Source organism: Sciurus carolinensis, chromosome 8 (assembly GCF_902686445.1).
Source record: "Sciurus carolinensis chromosome 8, mSciCar1.2, whole genome shotgun sequence".
In the NCBI taxonomy this organism is placed as follows: Eukaryota; Metazoa; Chordata; class Mammalia; order Rodentia; family Sciuridae; genus Sciurus; species Sciurus carolinensis.
Window position 1 is genome coordinate 81,553,218 of NC_062220.1, and position 21,334 is coordinate 81,574,551.

At 36.2% G+C, this 21,334-nt stretch overlaps 1 protein-coding gene across 1 annotated transcript in view; it reads left to right on the plus strand.

Moving 5' to 3' along the window:
• The window catches only part of Dnah11 (dynein axonemal heavy chain 11), a 332,397-nt gene that overhangs the window by 101,204 nt on the left and 209,859 nt on the right, over nucleotides 1-21,334 (plus strand). Inside the window, 2 exon segments of the mRNA XM_047562330.1 lie at nucleotides 1,859-2,008; nucleotides 5,252-5,485. Of these exon segments, the coding sequence (XP_047418286.1) occupies nucleotides 1,859-2,008; nucleotides 5,252-5,485 (384 nt within the window).

The following is a 21,334-nucleotide window of genomic DNA, read 5'->3' on the forward strand; positions in this document are numbered from 1 at the left end:
GTTTGTTTTCTTCTTTTTCAAGGGCCTTGAGATGCATCTTTAGTCTGTTTATGTGGGATCTTTCTGATTTTCTTATGTAGGCACTCATACCTATAAACTTTCCTTTGGCCCTGCCATCATAGTGTTCCAGAGGTTCTGATATGTCATTGAAGTCTAAGAATTTTTAAATTTCTCCCCTGATTTCTTCTGTTTCACTCATTCATCATTCAAAAGTATATTGTTCGATTTCCATATGTTTATATAGTTCCTGTATGATTTTATCTTGTTGATTTCTACAAACAAGCCATTTTAAAGTATATGATTCACTTCTATTTTGTGCTTTCTCAATGTTATGCAACCACCACCTCTTACCTAAGTTCCAAAATGTTTTCATCACTCCAAAATAAAACCTTATGTCCATTAAGCAGTTGCTCTTCGTATCCCCCTCTCCCCAGCTCCTACCAGCCACCATTCTGCTCTCTGTATCTTTGGATTTACCTGTTCTTTGTATTTCATGTGAATAAGATCATTTAATACATGGCTTTTATGAGTGGCTTCTTTCACTTAGCATGATGTTGAAGGTAAGGTTTATGCATGTTGTTGTGAGTATATGTACTTTTTATGACTGAACAATATTGCATTGTGCATCTGTATTACAGTTTATTCATTCATTGATGAACATTTTGTTTTCCACATTTAAACTAATGTGAATGATACTGCTGTGAATGGGGGTATACAATTATCTGAGTACCTGTTTTCAATTCTTTTAGGGATACACCTAGGAATGGACTTGGTAATTCTGTGTTTAACTTTGCAAAGAAAGCTGTTTTCCACTTAGCAGCATTTATTTGCACTGGGTGTAAGGAAAAGAACATTTATTGTTCTTACTTCTGTTGCTTCCTCTTGGTTGATCTCTGCCCTTCCTTAATCCACCCTGAGACAGATGATGGAGTGATATGCCTGATAATAAAGTCCTTTCCCCTTTCCTTCCTTTGTGCAAGTCTGCTGGGTGGGAGGTCTGTTGTGGTCTGTGCCAACATGAATGGATGTGTGGTGTTGCTCACTCAGGTTGTGTTTGGAGGCTGGTTAGGTTTTATTCTAGTAGAACAGGTGCTGGTATTTTGTCTTTTAATATATTCTTAATCTTTGTTTGGTTGCTAAATTATAATCTGCCTTGAGTCCAGTGTGCTACTTATTGGGTTCCTTTGATGAGTGCAAAACTGAGGATGTAAGAGGCTATAATAAAGGTACATGACCTTTATTAGTGTGGCTGGGAATTGTAGGTTCAAAATCTCATTGCCATTTACTTTTAGCAATGTCAACTTGGAGAATTTACCTGAGCTTCATTGTATTTATCAGTGAAAATGGGGAAATATAATTTACCTTTCTTGTGCACCTAGGATGTTGTAGGGCTCACTAAAGTTTCAGAGCAAATAACAATGTACCCCCAAAATAAGATTCTAATTTGTATATTGATTTCATATATTTTGCCAGCTTTTCAACAGTATACACTAATAAAATAAATCTTAGTCTTAAAAATTTGTCCCCAAACATCACACCAGGACAATTGTCCTCAGGAACAATGTCTATATAGAGGAGTCAGCAAGTCTCTAATCTTCATAGAAAACAGGGAACTTTACATGGTAAGTATTCACCAGAAAACATGTGATGATAGAAACAGAATGCCTGGTTCTTCTCTTTCAAGGTCATTTCAAGGCCTGGAATTTTAGAAGTGATCTTTATTTTGAAGAAAAACATTTTGAGATCACTTTATATCTCTATAAGGAACGTTTTGTAACTTCATGCGGCATCATCTTTAGGGTATCAGGCTACATCTACAGTAAGAAACATTCTTACTTTTCTAATATTTTTGTCTTAGGTAACACGTCACCTTGCCAAACTGTTTGACAGCATTGCAGATCTGCAGTTTGAAGATAATCAGGATGTATCTGCTCACAGAGCAGTTGGGATGTACAGCAAAGAAAAGGAGTATGTCCCGTTCCAAGCCGAGTGTGAATGCATAGGCCATGTAAGATTTTTGTTTTTATTTTTACAGACATTTTGATTCATTGTACACAAATGGGGTACATCTTTTCGTTTCTATGGTTGTGCACAATGTAAATTCATACCATTCGTGTAATCATACGTGTACATAGGATAATGATGTCTGTCTCGTTTCACCATTTTTCATACCCCTGCCCCCTCCTCCCTCTCATTTCCCTCTATGTAATCTAAAGTTCCTCCATTCTTCTCCACCCTCAACCTCCATTATATATCATCTTCCACTTATCAGGGAAAACATTTGGCCTTTGGTTTTTTTTTGGATTGACTTATTTCAATTAGCATGATATTCTCCAATTTCATCCATTTATCTGCAAATGCCATAATATTATTATCCTTTATGGCTGAATAATATTCTATTTGTATATATACCACAGTTTCTTTATCCATTCATCTATTGAACGACACCTAGGTTGGTCCCACAATCTAGCTATTGTGAATTGAGCTGCTATAAACATTGATGTGACTGCATCACTGTAGCATGCTGAGTTTAAGTCCTTTGGGTATAAACCATGTAAGATTTGATTATGAGGTTTTGTATGCTAGGGGAGTTAAACTAAACAAGAAAAAAACAACTCATATCAAATCAGGCTCTGGCTGGTCTTGAGTTGTGAGATTCCTGTTTACTCATGTCTAGTGTGAGAAAGGGCTACTGTCCCGTGCTTCCTGATGTCTACTCATTTGATTTTAGCACCCAGCAGTGTGTCAGAGATCCTAGGAGTTGAATTAGACAGAATGAACTATCACAAATGGAATGACAGAACCCCAGAATTAATAGCAAATATAGTCCAGTGACTTGGCCTTCTGAAAAGCATGCTGTGCTCTAACATTGCTCAGAGAATACAGAAAGGCTTAGGGTGAAGCAGCACCCTGAGGTGGGGTGGGTTTTAAAGAGGCTTTGTGGTTTAGAATTCTGATGTGAATGTTGTAAATGACTGCTCATAAATAAGGCTGATTGAGTTGTGTGCACAGAGGTAACAGTACTTTTTACTGTTACAGACAAATACCTCAAAAATACCCTTAGCAGTTATCCACAAGAATGCCTCGTTATAATGTATGACTGAACTTTTTTTATGCAGATGATTTAGGGGAATTGCATCTTTTTCTGATGACTCTTGTGTATCTTGGGTTAACCCACAGAGTAACCTAGGGAATAGGCTGTGTCAGAGAACTGTTTGGGTTGGGACAGGGAGTTCCTTATAAAGTGTTCTTTGCAAGAATGTGACTGCAAGCTTATTTTATAAGTGTTTCATTTACTCTTCTCTGTTGCCTTTTAATATTGTACCAGAAAAATCCTGCCAAATGAAGGGGAAGCAGATGGTAGAATACTTTGATTAAAATATATTTTTTGATCTCTTGGGCTTTTTAGGATATTATTATAATGATTAGAAAAAGTCACCATAAACTATCTTGACAAAAAGTGTGCTGCTGTCTGCTCCCTCCCCAGCAAACTGTTCATCTCCTGGCATGGTGCCCAGAGGGGAGAGTCCAACTGATAGATGTAGTTGTCACTAGCAGGAACTCTTGATATTGAAAGTTTTTATGGTGCTCTAATTTATTCTATATAAGCAATTTATGCTAGAGACTTGATCATGTACTGCATTCACTAATTGCCTTTGTTTTATAGAAAGATGCTTTTCACTTGATCTTTTTAAACCTTGTACATTTTTATAGTTGTTTCCTCTCAATTTCTTCTATTTATTTGACAAATGTTTACAGAATACCTACTGTGTATTGGATGCTAAGGTAGAATTTTAGGGACCCAGAAATGAATAAGACATAACCCTTGTCATTGAGAACTCCTTGGCTCATTGAGGAAATGTATGTATACATAAAGTTTAATAATGGAAGGTAGCAATTGTTGCCATAGAAGGTTGCACAGAAGGTTATGAAGTATTAAAAAGGAAAGGATGTAGCAAACACCTCATCAGAGCTTCGTTCTGATCAGCATTGCTGGTGTAGTCATCTGAACACAAGCTGATATTTTGATTTTCATGTGTATTTGGTCTTCCCAAATGGACTGGAAAGTTCTTGTGCACAGGTGGCTATATTGAGGACATGGGTCACGGTATATAGGAGCTGCTCATATAATGATTGATTTACTGGCAGTACGTGTTATCTGGTGTCCTTAGGAGTTGTACTTAGTGATTAAAGCAGATACAGGACCCTGTTGATAAGATCAGGGACTGTGAACTCACCTGTTAACAAAGCCCAGCTAATAAGAGAGGTTGGGGCCATGGCCGGGGTGATGCTTCCTTTTCCCTTACGGAAGAAAGTGGCTAGCTCATCAGCCTCCCCACTGCTCAAAAGAAGAGGTTCTAGGAATGCTGCTTCCATCTTCACAGGGGAAGGGGAAGAAATCAGTTGTAAAAATCTTCAGCATGTCACATGGTTCTTGGAATTTATTTTTTATAGTCTTTTTTTTTTTCCTGTACTCAATCACTTGCAAATAGTATATGAATCCTTTTACTTATGTGATTTTTGCAAATGAAAACAGATACATGTATTCCTAACAGTGCATTTGAACAGGGTGGAAAACTAAGATATATTTGTGGGAACAAAATAAACTTGAAAATTTTTAAAAAGATTAATTTTCACAAGTCAGAAGTTGTCCTATCTTTTATGTTCTCTTGCTGTTTTATTTTTGACAAGTGTGAAGATTAGAACCACTAGGAAATATAATTAAGATACTTGCTAAAATTACTTTGGTTTAAGACTAAGAACAATGAAGATATTAGAGAATTTTCAGGAGATTTTAACAATGATCAGAAGATAATTTTTTTAAAAATCAGTTTTCCATTATCTCCAAAACTCTTGAATGTGACTCAGACCTCTGTAGGTGGTATTGCATTTAGTTTCTCAAAACACTGTTGGGTTAAGGGGAGATTCTTGGTCTCGAACTTCTTAGTCTTCAAAGCTAGAAAGTGAATAATAGAGAACTCATGCTCTGTTTAGGCTGTGGAAAGCTATTGGGCAGCTGGTATGTAATATGCAGTGAAGTATATCAGTGTGAGAAGACAGGCTCACATAGGAAAATCATTCGTCGATCATTTGATCATTTGTTCAACTTTTCCTCTGTAGCTTTCTACTTGGCTTTAAAATGAATCCATACAAGGTCCTACTTGTCACATGGCCTAGGATTGGTGGGAAGACACAATGGTCCTCCTTCCATAGTTAACCCTATGTTACACATTTCCATTTGTTTCTGAAGGTGGAAACTTGGCTTCTGCAGCTTGAACGGACCATGCAAGAAACAGTGCGTCAGTCTATCACGGAAGCCATAGTGGCCTATGAAGAAACACCTAGGGAACTGTGGATTTTTGATTTCCCAGCTCAGGTTGCGCTGACCAGCTCACAAATATGGTGGACTACAGATGTCGGAATAGCCTTCAATAGACTGGAGGAAGGCTATGAAACGGCCCTGAAGGATTTCCATAAAAAACAGGTATTTTTATAGATTTATGATTTCTGATCCTTGAAGGGACTTAAAGAGGTAAGTTTCATTCACTCATTTATCATTTACCTTTGGAGAAAAATATATTCTTAGTTTTCTAATCTTTGAAAGATGTGGTATTGGTTTCTATTTAGTATATTTGGGATTATGATTGAGTTTAAAGAAGTGGCTGATTGCTTCTTAGGATGCTATCTCTGTAATTCTAGTGGCTGAAGCTAAGTAGTTAATTTTTATTTCATGGACATAAATAACTGAGATAATTAATTACATCTCAATTTTATTCTTTTCTGATAAAAATTCCTGATGGTTAATTTGCTAATAATTGCTTTTTTATTACAACTATTTTATATGTAACTAATGACATTTTAAAACACTTAGTTAAAATAATAACCTGTCTTAACTTTCAGCTGTTATCAATCATTGCTCAAACTTAAATCTTTCAACAGGCATATTTCTACTTCTTTTACTTCAAGTTTTTTCTCTTCATCTAATTCTTTCTCCCTTGCCTTCAACTTGTCATTTTTTTTTTTTTGCTTTTTAGAATATTTATTACTTAAAATAGTAAATGATATTTTATAGATATTTCTTATTTATATCAATTTTATTTTCAATTTCATGATTTATTATATGTTTATTGGTTACAATGCAAAAGAAGAAAATATACTCAAGAAAATTAATATAAAATAATTTTTAAAAGGCAAACTATAGGTTCACTTTCTAGAGAAAACAATTTGGCATTCAGCATTTAAAGTTTTCCTTCTATCAACTAATTCTACCTTTCTGTGTGTGAGTGTATAGATGCCAATCTCTATATAAACACATATTAATTTGTGACTATTTACATATAAGTGTAATTATATATTTAATATGTATATATTAGATGTATATCTATATTGTCAAACATGCATAGAAAAGTACCAATTTCTTTTACATGCCATACATTTTATGGTTACTTCATGTTTTCATTAAATATATTACCTACCTTTTTTCTTGTCATGATTATACATCAAATTTACCCTAAAAACGCCAGAATTTGTTTCCTCCCTATACCTTCTTTGGATTTCCTCTGATTGTTAATTTCTTAGCAGGCTCTGCTCTAGGTTCTGTGGTTCTAGGAATGATATTTTTGCTCTCAAGGCTTTTAAATTATTTTAACTGTTCATAGATGTAACCTCTTTCTCATCAAAAATCATTTATTCTGATCTCTAAGTCCCCCCTCCTTTTTTTTTTTTACCATTATTTCATGTTGTTTTTTACCCTTTAATTGTGGTAGTGGGGATGGTATTATTTTGAGTTTACTAACCTTTTTTTTTTTTTTCCATGTAGTTTATGATAAAGAAAAAAAAATCTCAGGTTATGTAGGTTCAGATTTCAGCTTCTACCACTTACTTACCAGCTGTGTAATTTGGCTATGGACAAGCTAGCTATCTGTCCTATGACTTAGTTTTATCATCTGTAAAACAGGATAATGATAGTACCAGGATGATATGTTATATACATTACATAACTAGTTAGAAGGAGTAAACTGGTTAATATATGTAAAATACTATTTTAAAGTACTTGACAAAATTTAAGTATGATGATGTGTTAACCATTGCTGTTCTATTATGAGGTTGTTGGGAGCAACAATGACAGTGGTGTCTAATATGATACAAAATGCATTTGATACATTTCCCCCAATAATTTATCATAAAATCTTCAAACATATAGCAAAATTGAAATAATCATAGTTATGTGCATGCCTATCACCTAGATTCTATAATTAATATTTTGTTGCATTTTCTCACATATCTATTGTTTATCTAGCTTTCTACCATACATCAATCCATCTTATATATATATATATATCATTTCAAAAGAATAACAGAAATCTACCTTTGCCCCTAAAACTTCAAGATTTTTTTTTATTTTAAAGATTTCATTTATTTTAATTGGTAAATAAAAATTGTATTTATTGTATACAACTTGATGTTTTGATATATGTATACATTGTGGAATGACTAAATTAAGCTATTTAGCCTAAGTATTACCTAACACAGTATTTTATGTGGTGAGAGCATTTGAAGTCTTAGCAATTTTCAAAAATACAGTATTTTGTTGTTAACTGTAATTATTATTCACCAATAATGTACAATAGATTTCTTAAGTTATTCCTTCCATCCAATTGGAGTTTTGGGTCACTTGACACTTTGCCTATCCCCCCACCTCTGGTAACCACCAGTTTACTCTGTTTACATCTGCATTCCACTTTGTCATACTCTATTTATAAGTAAACTCATGTAGTGTTTGTCTTTTAGTGCCTTATTTCACTTAACATAATGTCCTCTAGGTCCATCACTGTTACTGCAAATCCATGATTTCCTTCCTCTTAAAAACTGAATAGTATTTATTCCATTGCATGTATTTACCACTTTTTTTTTAAAAAAATTCTTATGTATTCATGGACATGGAAGTTTGATTATATGTCTTGACAATTATGCTTAGTGTTGCCATGAACCTGGGGACTGCAGATATCTCTTTGCTATTACTGATTTCATGTCTTTCGGAATGAGTTTTCTGGATCCTATGGTAGTTCCATTTTTAGTTTTCTGAATAACTGCCATACTGTTTTGCATAATGTCAGTACAAAGATATAGTTTCACCAATGGTGTACAAGGATTCCCTTATAGATATTCCACTAGTTTAATTTCAGTAATCTCATCTCAACCTCTCAAAGTTTTTTGGTTCTTTAAAAATAAGTTTTATGATGACCGGTCTTTTTGTTGTGGTTTTTAGTCTTTTATTAGTTATTTCAGAGATAGTCAATACTTTCATTTAGATTGTTCTACCAACTATAGTTCTCTTGAGACTGATTTTATTTGTTTGTTTTTGGTACTGGGAATCGAACCCAGGGGCACTAAAACATATTCCAGTTCTTTTTCTTTATTTAGTTTTTCTTTTTGATTTTGAGAGAGAGTCTTGCTATGTTGCCCAGGCTGACCTCAAACTTGTGATCCTCCTGCCTCAGTCTCCTGAGTCACTGGAATTATAGGCAGACACTACCACTTCAGGCTCTGTGTTCATTTTTAAAATGTTATCAAAGTGTGCTGTTCCTGTAAAAAGTCTCTACTGAGTTGAACCAATGTCCCGCTAGTGTGTTTTTCCCCTCATTTAGTCAGGATCTCATGTAGGTTCTGGATTAATTTTATGGTTAATTACTCAGTGTAGGACGTCCTGATCACATTTGCAGGGTCATTCTGGAATACTGCAGCTTCACGTGGCATAGACTTGAGACTTTGATTGCTGTAAAGGGCTCTATTCCTTTCCAAAGGCCACAGGTCTTTCAGGCTTTTGGGTTGCCTCTTTGCTTCCCCATTGGTAACACTGGGCAGCTGCTACTGCGGCTACTCCTCTTCCTCTTCAAGCAAATCACATTCCAGGAGCTTTAACTTATTTAACTAATTCATGAAATTTAGCTTTCTTCTCTCAGTGTATATTTTTCCCCATTTTGTTCAATATTTATGTAATGCTGTGTGTGTGCGTGTATGTGTGTGTGTGTGTGTGTGTGTGTGTGTGTGTAAAATGAGAAGTAGAGAATAGGAAGAAAAACAGAAAAAGAAGAAAGAATTTATCAACTTAATTATGAAACACTTCAAGCACAAATTGGAATGTTTGACAAACCAAACAGGTGCCTTTGATATGGTGTTTCAGTTCTGAGACTATACTAATGTATGTACTAGAGAAACTAACATTTGTGAACTATTAAAGCTGTGGTTTGGGTCATGAGAAGTGTATGCATCTAAGTTGAAATCCTTTTAGTGTTCTCCCTTTAAAAATGGATGGAACCATCTGCTAGGGTGTTTTTAATTAAAATCGCTCTCGGTAACACTGTGAACAGTTTTTAAAATGATCTTTAGTCCCTTTAAATGGCTTAATTTAAAAACCAGAGATGAGAGTTGACTGTAATTGGTGAGCTACCTAAACAAGTATTTCTTTCCTTTTCTCTTATTTTCAAAGTATAGTGAAATAAATCTAAGATAATTATTTTAAATTCTGTTTCCCTGAGATCTTCTACTATTGCATGTATGATGATATTGGGATTAAACACAAAAATACTGCATTTTTGGAGTATATATACCTGCCTTGTTTTTGAAAATACGACAAATATAGTAAATTTAATTTCTCAAATTTGTATTTTCCTTGTAAAAAAAAATTGGTTTGAAGGCTTATGACCTGGTAATAAAGGTTTTTTTCTCTCCTTTATTATTTTTTTTTCTCTTTCATTGTTGAACTGTGTGAAAAATTGAGAGAGAGCGAGAGAGAGAGAGAGAGAGAGAAGCATTTTATACTTTAAAAAAAAAATTAACAACTGTAGTATGCCGAGACCTTGCCCAAAGAGCTTTTTGATAAGACTCATAATCAACAACAAAACTTTTCTCATTAACAGTCCATCTTCCCCCCACACAAAGAATCAAAATTACTGTGTTTAGGAAAGAAACCCTCATTTTGTTGCTCAAGGTCAATTTCTGGCTTCACTCTCAGATGCTGAGAAATTGTTTAAAAACAAATTGTATACAAAATTTATAATCTTATTTTGTCCAAGCCCTTATTACCTGACTTGGAGAGCCTGTCAATCCTGGAGCTACCCAGTATATATTGGACACAAGTTTTTGTTTTGTTTTTGTCTTTTTGCCTTCATATAAAAATGGAATCTGATAGTTTTATGCTTTGTAATCTACAGGAAAAGGTGAGGATAGCTCATATATTTTTTTTACTTCCTCTCTCATCCAAAATTAAGTTGATATCAGCAGGTTTCCCAGTACAGATGGAATATTTTTTTAAATTGTACCTGTACTGAATTGTACAAATGTTTTTCTTATCATTGTTCCCTAAACAATACAGCATAACAACTGTTTATATAACATTTACATTGTATTAGATATTATAAGTAATCTAGATGTTAAAGTACAGGGAGAAAGTATATAGGTTATACCCAGAGAGTATGTCATTTTTTGTTTTTATAAAGAACTTCAGCCTCTACAGATTTTGATATCTCATGGTGGTGGGAAGGCGATCCTGAAACCAGTTCCTGTGAACACCAAGAGATGACTGTACGTTGAATGTCAAGTTAAGAAAAATATATTTATGTTCCTGGAAATACTGAACCAGATAATTTGAAAAATGCCAGGAATTTAACCATCAGATGAAATTGAACTGATGAGTAACTAAAAGGGAACAAAATCAGTGCAATCATTGAAAAACGAGGAAGCTATAGTCAAGTAGGGAATGACACATCCATTTTAACCCAGAGAAATTATAAACAGAGGTTCAACAAATATAAAAAACACAGTGTCCATGATCAGTGACAGGATTAAATGTAGACGAGATGGTCAATTGGAACCTCTTCCACTCCCCACACACTCCGATGTAATACTGATAGAAGTGTTTAAAATTCTGTGAAATAATTTATAAAGTGAACCATGTATAGAGGACTTCTATCATGATTATGTCTTGACTGTAGAGCAGGGGTTAGCCAACTTTTCCCATGAAGAAGCAGATGGTAAATGCTTTGCTTTCCCATAATTGAACATCTCTGTTGTGTTGGTGAGAAAGACTCTATAGGTAAATTTGTAAGCAAATGGGTATAGCTGGTTTCCAACAAAAATTTATTTATAAAAAACAGATGGTGGGCCAGGTTTGGCTCATGGCTTGCAATTTACCTCCTTGCTCTAGAGAAAAAGTATACAGTATATCCTGTAGTAATTCAAGATCCCCACCATGACAGATGGAGGTAAGAGGAAAGGGGATTTGTCACTCATGTGCCATATGATTACAATCTGATTAACACAAGAGTTGGTTCTTTGAACAGACCAATAACATCAGTTTTTGCAGTTCAGAGGGAAAATATGAAAACATGCAACAAATGGGTAGGGAATGGAAACATACCCTTCAGTAGAGGTTATAAAGTGACAAGGTAACTTTGTGATATTGTTTTGCTAATAAATAAATTAAAAACCTAAATTAAGTAGAGTATGGTGGTGTACTCCTGGGATCCCAGCTACTTGGAATGCTGAAGCAGATTGCAAGTTTGAGGCCAGCCTCAAAATTTGAAGAAGAAAAAAAAAAAAAAAACCAAACAAGTGACAGAGGAGGGGTGGTGTCGCTCAGTGATGGAGTACCCCTGAGTTTAATTCTTAGTACTGCTTTAAAAAAATATATAGATGGGTGAGTGTTCTATGAACACTTTATCTTGAGTTGATTCAAATGAGATAGAAGACCTAAATAGACAATTAGCCAAAGAAATACTTAAAATTGTTTTAGTCACTATAACCCAAATATCCAACAAGAACAGCTTAGAGGAGGGCTCAGTTTCAGAGATCTCAGTCCATAAATGACCAATTCCATTGCTCCAGGGCCGAAGTGCAGAAGGGCACAGTGGAGGAAAGCTTCTGAGCTCGTGTGAGGGAAGAAACCCCAGGAAAGATGTACTCTTCCAGGGTACTCCCTCAGTGACCACCTCCTCCAACCGTGCCCCACTCAGAATTTTTCTTTTCTAGTACAACTCACACAATACAGGTTACACCCAGTCAGGTCATTCAAACTAGGATGGACTGATTAGATTACATCTTTCCTAATCCAATCATTTTAACTCTGAATATTCTACATTAACACAAGACAGTTTGAGTAGCCACTCATACCCACACCAAAACAACTTGTAATCAAGGTTCTGTAATCAAAGATGTGCACCCTACCTGCTCTCTGTCCTTAGAGCTCTGTTTTGGTGGTTTTTATTAGACATTTAAAAGAACAGATATATACCATGTTGTATCAACTGTTTGGGAGTATAAATGAAGGTGGAAAGATTTTCTATTCCTTTTATAAAGTTCAAATTAACTTGATACAAAAACCAGACAAAGATACAATTCAAAACCAGATAATAATATAATACAAAAGAAAATTCTGTTGGTGTAGCTTCTAAACTGGTATATATCTTTGTTGTTGGATTTTTCATTTAGCATTATTGGTAGATATTACTCATGGATCTCATGTTTCTATATAGCTTATGAGAAGAAGTAATGACTGCCTTTTATTCTGGACTATCTTTTCAGGATGTTTGTGTCCAGGATGCTTGTAAGATCAAGGTCATGTTGCTCCAGATGAAAGGGAGGTTGTCTTATTCTCTAGTATAATAAAAATATTTCTTTCTGGAGAAAAGGTCAGGCAAGCTTTTTATCTTTTACAAAATATTTGGACTTCCCAAACTCAGAATTTGTCTTTTGTAGTACAACTCACACAGCATGTACTGACTCTTTCTGAGTAGCATTTGAAAGTTTGAATATGATCGCCCACCGCCCGCGGGCAATCACAACGTGTACGCTTTTCTTGATCATAGGAACCAAAAAAAGGGCTTTATTCCGCAAGTCTCAGACTTATATTGAGAATATCAGCCTATCAGAGAGTAGACTACCAGGAAAGTCAGCCTATCAAGGAACAGTCTCCAGGCAGATACCAGGATTGTCTCATGTACAACAGCCAACCAGAGTTACTTCCTAAAACTTGTATATGAGTGCAGCTAAGTCTGGCAAGCTGCCAGGTGCCATCTTAGAGATCAGGCCACGGTGCGGCTCTGGGGCCCTCAGAGCCTGCCCCTGACATCTCCTCCTTATTCTTTAAATAAAGAAAAGATGACTTGGGACCATGCCTGTCTTAGGTTGTCCATGGCAAATTACATCCTTACCCGTCATTGGAATTCTGACTTCCAGGCGTCAGAACCCTGTCTTAGGTTGGTATGCATTTCCACGGATCTTACCCGTCTTTGACTACTGGTCCAGCATGCTTAGCCATACTTGGGGGGATGTGCCTGTCTCAATGGCTGTCAAAGCCTGTACTATAGCCCATCGATGATGTCGGGCATCTTGGCGAGCTCTGATTTGGCTGCGTATAACATAGGCTATCCCTAAGCAGATAATAATCAGAACAGCTACTGTTCCAGCCCACTGTTTTGTCAATCCCAGGGCTTTAGATAACAAAGAGAACATCTCAGATACCCATGCAACTTGAACCTTGGTGGCATTGACTCTGAGTATTTCAACTCAAAGCTGACTGGTTAAATTATCAAACGTAGATGACCAATTACCAATAAGGTAGACAGAGATTTTTAGATAACATAGCTGCAGAGCTAAGGTTATTATAAGCAATAGGGGTGACACACACTGCTCTTAAAGGATAAACACATCCCAGTCCCAAAAGTTCTTGCAAGATATCCACTTGTTCTTGTAGTAAGTCCACTCTTTGATTTACAAGGAGTAAGCCTGCTGTTAGATGTTGGTTTAGGGTCTCTTTAGTCTGTAAGGCTGCAGCTGTATTTTCGGCCAAGTGATTGACTGCTGTTGCTGTAGGTATGGCAGTTGCTAGTGCTGCTGTTGCAGAAACCACTATTGCAGTGACCACAGTCGCTGTGATGCCAAAATCTCTCTTGTCTCTTGATAGTAACACTGGCAATTCCGCATCTGTAACAGAGACTGGGACTGGTAGAAAGGTAGGAACACACATTAAGACTGCCAGCGGGAACCTAGAAGCATTATAATTGAGAGAAGCAGTTGTTTCGTTAGTTAGCAGAAACATAAAAAGGGGGAAACACACAAACTGGGGTAGGTGGAAAGGTACATAATTGAACTGTTCCTCCTAAGAAACTGAAAAGAGGTTGTAAGTTAGTTCAAGGGGGGAAAGGCTACAAGCATCATGGTCATCAGGAGTCTGAGTTACTTGTTGGTAGCGTTGGCACTGGTCGAGTTAGTCGCTCAGGAACCCAAATAGGCGATGTTTTATCCTGTGGAAACACACAAACTGAGCCGCGGCTCCAGTAAAGCACTGGGTCCGGGCCATTCCATTGTCCTGTAAGAACATCCTTCCATTTTACCGTCACTCTATCATGTTGTTTATGATTGCCATGTCTCTCAGCGGCACAGCGACCCTCATTATCCAGAGTTAAATTTTTTTAAAAATAAAGAGGCAAAGAGAAAGTTTATCTTTAGGGGACCTGAAGGTCTCCCCTATTCCCCCTCTTTGTTTATAAAGAGTATTTTTGAGGGTGAGATGTGCACGTTCAACAATACCTTGTCCTTGTGGGTTATAAGGTATACCTGTGGTTAGAGTTATTTCAAATTTAGTGAGAAATTGGTTCTTACCAAATTTAGTTTTTAAAGAAAAATTTAAGACTCTATAATGTAGTATAATACTCTAACAGTTGCTTAACCATAATTGTATAAACCCCTATTTTTAAGACTAATTGTTCTAAAGAATAAAACTTAATAGACACAAAGTTAAGAGTAAACTAGTGTTTCTAAGAAATCCTTGTTATTTTACCATGTCATTTTATCATATAGATTAAACTTTGGTTTATATTAGAACATTAGTATTTCACCTTAGGAAAAACCTTAAATAGCTTTAAATGTTTCACATACATACAACCAACTTAGTTACATGCAAACTTGTTGAAACTTGCCCTTTACTTACGTAGACTTTCTTAGCACTTACTTAGACCCTCATTTATTTCATCACACAAGCACTTTCTTACCCAGTAACATTTCCTTTTCCTTTTACTAAATATATTTCCATACCCAGAACCTTTATTTTCTCTTTCCTGTTGACCCCTTTTTATTCACATTCTGAAACAACTCTTATGAAATTTCTGAATTTAGATAAATTACTCTATTTTAATAAGATTAAATATTTTGTTGTTTATAGTACTCTAATTGAAACACAGTTGAAACTTTTGGGACCCTTTGTATATAGAATTCCACTTGTTAGGACATAACTCTTAGTAACCTTGTTTTTTAAAGTTTAGTGAGGACACAAAGTAATTGTAAACCCTTTTTATTTACCAATCTATGAAAACACCAATAATGTTTAAGTATGTTACCCCATGTAATTTAAGGAGTTAAAAATACTCGATGTTATTTAACAATTAGCATTTTAACTTTGTAAATTAATCAGATGTCTCCACAAACACATTTGAGTAATCCCATACATGTTAACTCTAATTCACTTATTTTCTTAAAAAAAAAACCAAGATATTAGACAAGTGTCCTGAACAGTATTTGCCAACTTTTTCTTGTTGGAGGAAAGTCCTAGAAAAATTGATGTTAGACATTTTATAAACATCAACATTTTATTAGTTTGACCACCTAGAGACTTGCAAGTTATTTTCAAGACATTTTACTTTTCTTAGTTTACCCAATTTGAATTGAACCTTTAAATCACGTGAATTAAAAGTATCTGGATCCATTTTTAAATTTTAATTTTAGGAGCGCTCAGTTTTGATACAGACAAAACATGACATCGGACAACACAACATACAAATAACACAAAATCAAAGGCCTTGAAACTTTATAGGTGAATCTCCATTGCAATGTAACAGATGTTCAAAACTCTAGTTGAATAATAAAAAAAAAAAGAACTGATCAAAAAAGTCATGAGCTCAAAAAATATGTAGAATTCAAAAAAAACAAGAGTTCTGGGAAAATGTTACGGCCATTAATTACTTTAGTAAAGCACCATAAAATTTACTTTTGCTGGAGTTCAGGTAAGACTTTTGCTCTCTTTTTTTTTTTTTTTTGGGGGGGGGCGGGTTTGAGACCTGTCTCCTACTGAGCCTTCAGGCTTTTTCTATTTACATTTCAATGTAAGCCTTGACTGAGATTTGGATCTGAAAGGAGCTAAAATTTTCCAGCAGAAACTTGATGCCTAGGGCATTTTAACCCTTAATCCTGGTTAGTAATCAATTCAGGTTTGGCTGCAGAAAATTATGAAACAATTATCTCCCAATACTTGTGGGGCCTGGGGCTACTATATCATACTCCTTACTAGGACATGCCACTGATGGTTGGGCTGGTTACTCCCTACCCACTGGTGTACGTGGGACCTCATGGCAGGAGGACTAGGTGGGCTGGACCGGGGAATGGAAGTAGAAACAGCTGAGTCAAGGTTGGAGGAGGAGGAGGGATTAAGAGGGGGAGAAGAAGGAGGCATTTGCAGGAAGAGCAGAGAAGCGCAAGAAAGAAGAGACTTGAAGATAAGGAATCCCTTTCCATCTGCCCACTCGCTCACAGATGCTGTGTGCCAATATCTTTGGTAGCCACAATCCACCTTCGCATGGAACCATCTTTCATCCCTGCACAGGCCAATTTGTTATTGGTAGTCATTCCTTCCCAAACTAACATTTTAACATTTACTGGGAAGGCCCTACAGGGACGGGGGAGGTTAGAGTCTGTGCGTTCTTGCCCAGTATCACAAAATGGCCACCGGGAAGATTTCCCGCCACCCGGAAGGAGGAGGGTGAGGGCTTTCATTGGAGTCTGATGTGGCCCCAGAATACAAGATGGCAGCAATGAGCCTCCCCGGGGCGGTAGTGGGCCTCCCTATGTGTAGAGGCTGGCTGCCCTCGTGGTTCCTCAACCTTGGGAGGAGCGGATTGAGATGGATTGGGCTCCTCATTAAAGGTCTCCCAATGTTGTTTACTATGTGGCAAGTTTCTGGAAGGAGATGCAATGGGTGGAGCCGGCGGTTCTTTAGGCGGCGGCTCTTTGGGGAGAAACTTGGAGCCCCCTTTGGGAGGTCCTGGAGAGAAGCAGGCCTTAAGGGCAGATAACGTAGGGCAGACTCCTAATGGGGGACCCTCACCTAAACTGATTTCCCTCTTAAAGGTGTCCCAGGCTTTTTCCGCCTGTGTATCAGACCACTCAAGGCTGCTACTCTTCAGCATGATTCTTAGAGCTGAGAGCGCAGGGTCACCATGTGTGGTGTGTGTTTGCCCCATCTTTTCTTTAGCAGATCCTGTAATAGCAAGATTTTTTGTTTTACATAGTAAATCCTCCTCTTCATCTGAACTATCCTCACACCCAGTTTCATTTTCCTTGTCTGTCTCTGATCTTATTGATGCCCTTTCTGATGCTTTAGACCTTTCCTCTTTTATTTCCTCCAAAACCTCTTCCCCTTGTTTTATGGCCTCTCTGCATTTGGTTCGGGCTGTTTTAGTTTCAAGAGGAATTCCATTGGCCTGGAGCAAATCCTTAAAGGGACCTTCCATGCGCATTCGTGACATTTCAGTGCCCATTTTTCTCTATTAAACTAACAGAATGCAAAGCACTTTGACTAGCAAAACAAAAGCGAAGGCACTTACAATCTCCGCTTAACCCTCGAACTTTAACTCCGTCGCTTCCCGCGAACTTTAACTCCATTGCTTCCCCACAAACTTTAACTCGTCGCTTCCCGTGAACTTTAACTCCATTGCTTATCCAGCGAACTTTAACTCGTCACTTATCCAGCAAACTTCAACTCGTGGCTTATCGAGCAAACTTTAACTCGTCGCTTACCCTGCGAACTTTAACTCGTCGCTTACCCTGCGAACTTTAACTCGTCGCTTACCCTGCGAACTTTAACTCATCGCTTATCCAGCGAACTTTAACCTGGCCAGACTGTACTTTACTTTCCCTGTATTTACCTGATCAGTTTCTTCTTTATAACTCGAGGTCCCGGGTTTCGGCACCACTTATGATCGCCCACCGCACGCAGGCGGTGGGCAATCACAACGCGTACGCTTTTCTTGATCACAGGAACCAAAAAAAGGGCTTTATTCCACAAGTCTCAGACTTATATTGAGAATATCAGCCTATCAGAGAGTAGACTACCAGGAAAGTCAGTCTATCAAGGAACAGTCTCCAGGCAGATACCAGGATTGCCTCATGTACAACAGCCAACCAGAGTTACTTCCTAAAACTTGTATATGAGTGCAGCTAAGTCTGGCAAGCTGCCAGGCGCCATCTTAGAGATCAGGCCACCGTGCGGCTCTGGGGCCCTCAGAGCCTGCCCCTGACATCTGAACGTACAGAACTTGTACAAATGCAGATACTCCAGGATTACTTGGACTCTTGCTATGAGTAATAAATACTGTCTTTTATCTCTGATGGAGTAATCTCTATATCTTCTGCCAGCACCTATGAAACATTGGCAGACTAGGAAATTAGTTTTCATGGTGACTCTTAGACCCTTTACACTTCTTGACAAACATATTCTTGAGATTCATTTACCTTGCTGCATGCATTTGCTATGCATTCTTTTTAACTGTTTAGTAGTATTCCAATGTATTAGTATACTACTTTTTTAAAAAAACCCATCCTGTTGACTTCTTGATTTCCAGTGTGAGATATAAGGCTTCTTTAAACATTCTTGAAAATGGCATGTGTTTTCATTTCTCCTGGGTAAATACCTGTAAGTGAAACTGCTTGATAATAGAGAAAGTGTGTATTGAACCATTAAAGACACCATCTGTTTTTCATTGTTATATTTCCATCATCAGTGTAACAGAATTCTATAAACTTCATATTTGCCCATGTTTGGTGTTATTTTTTATGATTACAGTCTTTCTAGTGGCTATAAAATGGTATCTCAGTGCATTTTAATTATTTGCACTTCTCTAAAGTTATTCTCATGTATTAATTGGATTCAATCTTTTGTCATGAAGATCTTTTGATTCATTTTTTAAAAATTGGGTGTTTTGCCTCTTTATTGTTGATTTTAGAATTTATTTTAGATATTAATCCTTTGTCAGAATATGAATAGATTGTTCATTTTCTTAATGGTGTTTGATGAGCAGAATTTATAATTTGATGTAATACACCACCATTTTCATTGATGTCTATGAGAGTCATGCCTATCTAAAAGTCATGAAGATATCCTGTTTCTCACAAGTTGCTTTATGGCTCTAGGTTTTTCATTTAGAACTGTGATCCATACATCTTTTCTTTTTCCATTGACTTAACTTGGCACTTCGGTCACAAATTACTTGACTATATACATGTGGATCTATTTCTAGACTTTCTTGTTCCATTGATCTATTTTTTTTTTTTTTTGCCTTTATGTCAGATCCATAGTCTTAATTATTATAACATTATAATAAACCGTGAAATCATGTTACATGTCCTCCAACCTTGTTCCCCCACCCCCAATAATTGTTTGGAATATTCTCAGTTCTTTTCAGTATAAATTTTTCTGTCATGACATTTATTTTTTAAAGCCTAATTTTTTGGGCCTAATTAAGTTTTTTCAGTGCTAGGGATCCAACCCAGGGTCTCAGACATGCCAAGCAAGTTCTCTACCACTGAACTGTATCCTCATCCCAGCCTAATTAAATTTTGACTGGGATGGCATTAAATTTAAATATAAATAGTGGGGAAATGAGCATCTCTGTAGTAAGGGTATATTGTTCCACATAAGATATTTCTAATTTCTCTCAGCAATGTTTTCTATAGTTTTCAATGTATAATCTTTGTACCTTTCTCAGTGTATTTATTTTTAAATATATATGATATTTGATTCTGTTTTATATACTAATAAACTTTTAAATTTATATTCCAGTATTTATGGCTGGTAATAGAACTATATTGCCTTTTAAATATTTACAAAGTCTTGGGACTCTGCCAAATTTGCTTTCTACATTTTGTAGTTTCTAAAATATATATATAAATTCCATAGGACTTTACAAATATAAATACATCATCTGTAAGCAATGACAATTTTACTTTTTCACTGTTTTCATTGTTTTATCTGCTTTTTGTTTTCTTTTCTTGAATATTTTAGTTGGTTAGAATTCCTAGTACAATGTTGAACAGACATAGTAAGGGTGAAACTGAATGTTTCACCATTAAACCTGATGTCATATGTCTTTACAAACATCCTTTATCAAATAAAGGAAAATGCCTTCTATTCCTATATACTGAGAGTTTTTATCTTGAAGACACCTTGAGACTTTTCAGATCTCAAGATGTTGAGATGGCTATGTGGTCTGTCCCTTTTATTGTGTTACTGTGAATTTTTGAATGTTAAGTCAACATTGCACCCCTGAATAATAAAATCTGTGTGGTTATGTACGTATTTTATATGTCTTTTCTGGATTCTGTTTGCTAGCAGTTTGTTAATGATCTCTGCCTTTGTTATCAGTCATTGGTCTGTGATTCCTTCCCTTGTGATACCTTCTAAGTTTGGGATCAGGATATCTCAGAACTGCAGAGGGTTGTATTCTGTTTTGTGACAGTTTATGGCAAACATCTCTGATGGTATCTGGGTCTGGTGTTTTCTTTGTGGAATATGCTTTGTTATAGATTGGTTTCACACAATGCTATTTAGCTTTGGGGGCTGCTGCTTTTCTTGTGTCAGTTTTGGAATTTTTATTTTTCAAAGTACTTTCCCATTTCATTAGAGTCAAGGCCCTGGCTGAATCAGCCAGCACCTGTTGTCTACGGCTACTTTCATATGATAATGGCAAAATGGAGTTGTGACAGAGACAGCATGGCCCAGAGACGGAAATGGTTAGAACGTCTGCCCCTTTATAGAAAATATTTGTCTAACCTTAATCCATTTTCTAATTTTTTGTAACAGGTTGTTATATTGTCCCCATATTGTCCATAGAATCTGTAAGTTCTGGCCTGATGTCCCACTTTCATTCCCGGTATTGGTAATTTATATTTTCTATTTTTTCCCCTTAGAATTTTTAGATGTTTATCAGTTTTATTTCTATTTTCAAGCAAAGAACACTTGACTTTGTTGACTTTATTGTTGGTTTAATATTTCACTGGTTTGCATTTTGATTTCAATTTTTTGTTCTTTGAGTTTAATATGTTCCTCTTTTTCAAATTTCTTCAAATTAGGAGCTTGGGTTATTGCCTTTACACCTTTTTTTTTTTTCTTTTCTAATATAAGCATTTAAAAGAACCTTTATAACTTGATGAAAAAAATATCTACCAGAAACCTGCAGAGAAAATCATACTTAATGGTAAAACTTTAGAATCATTTCCATTAGTGTCA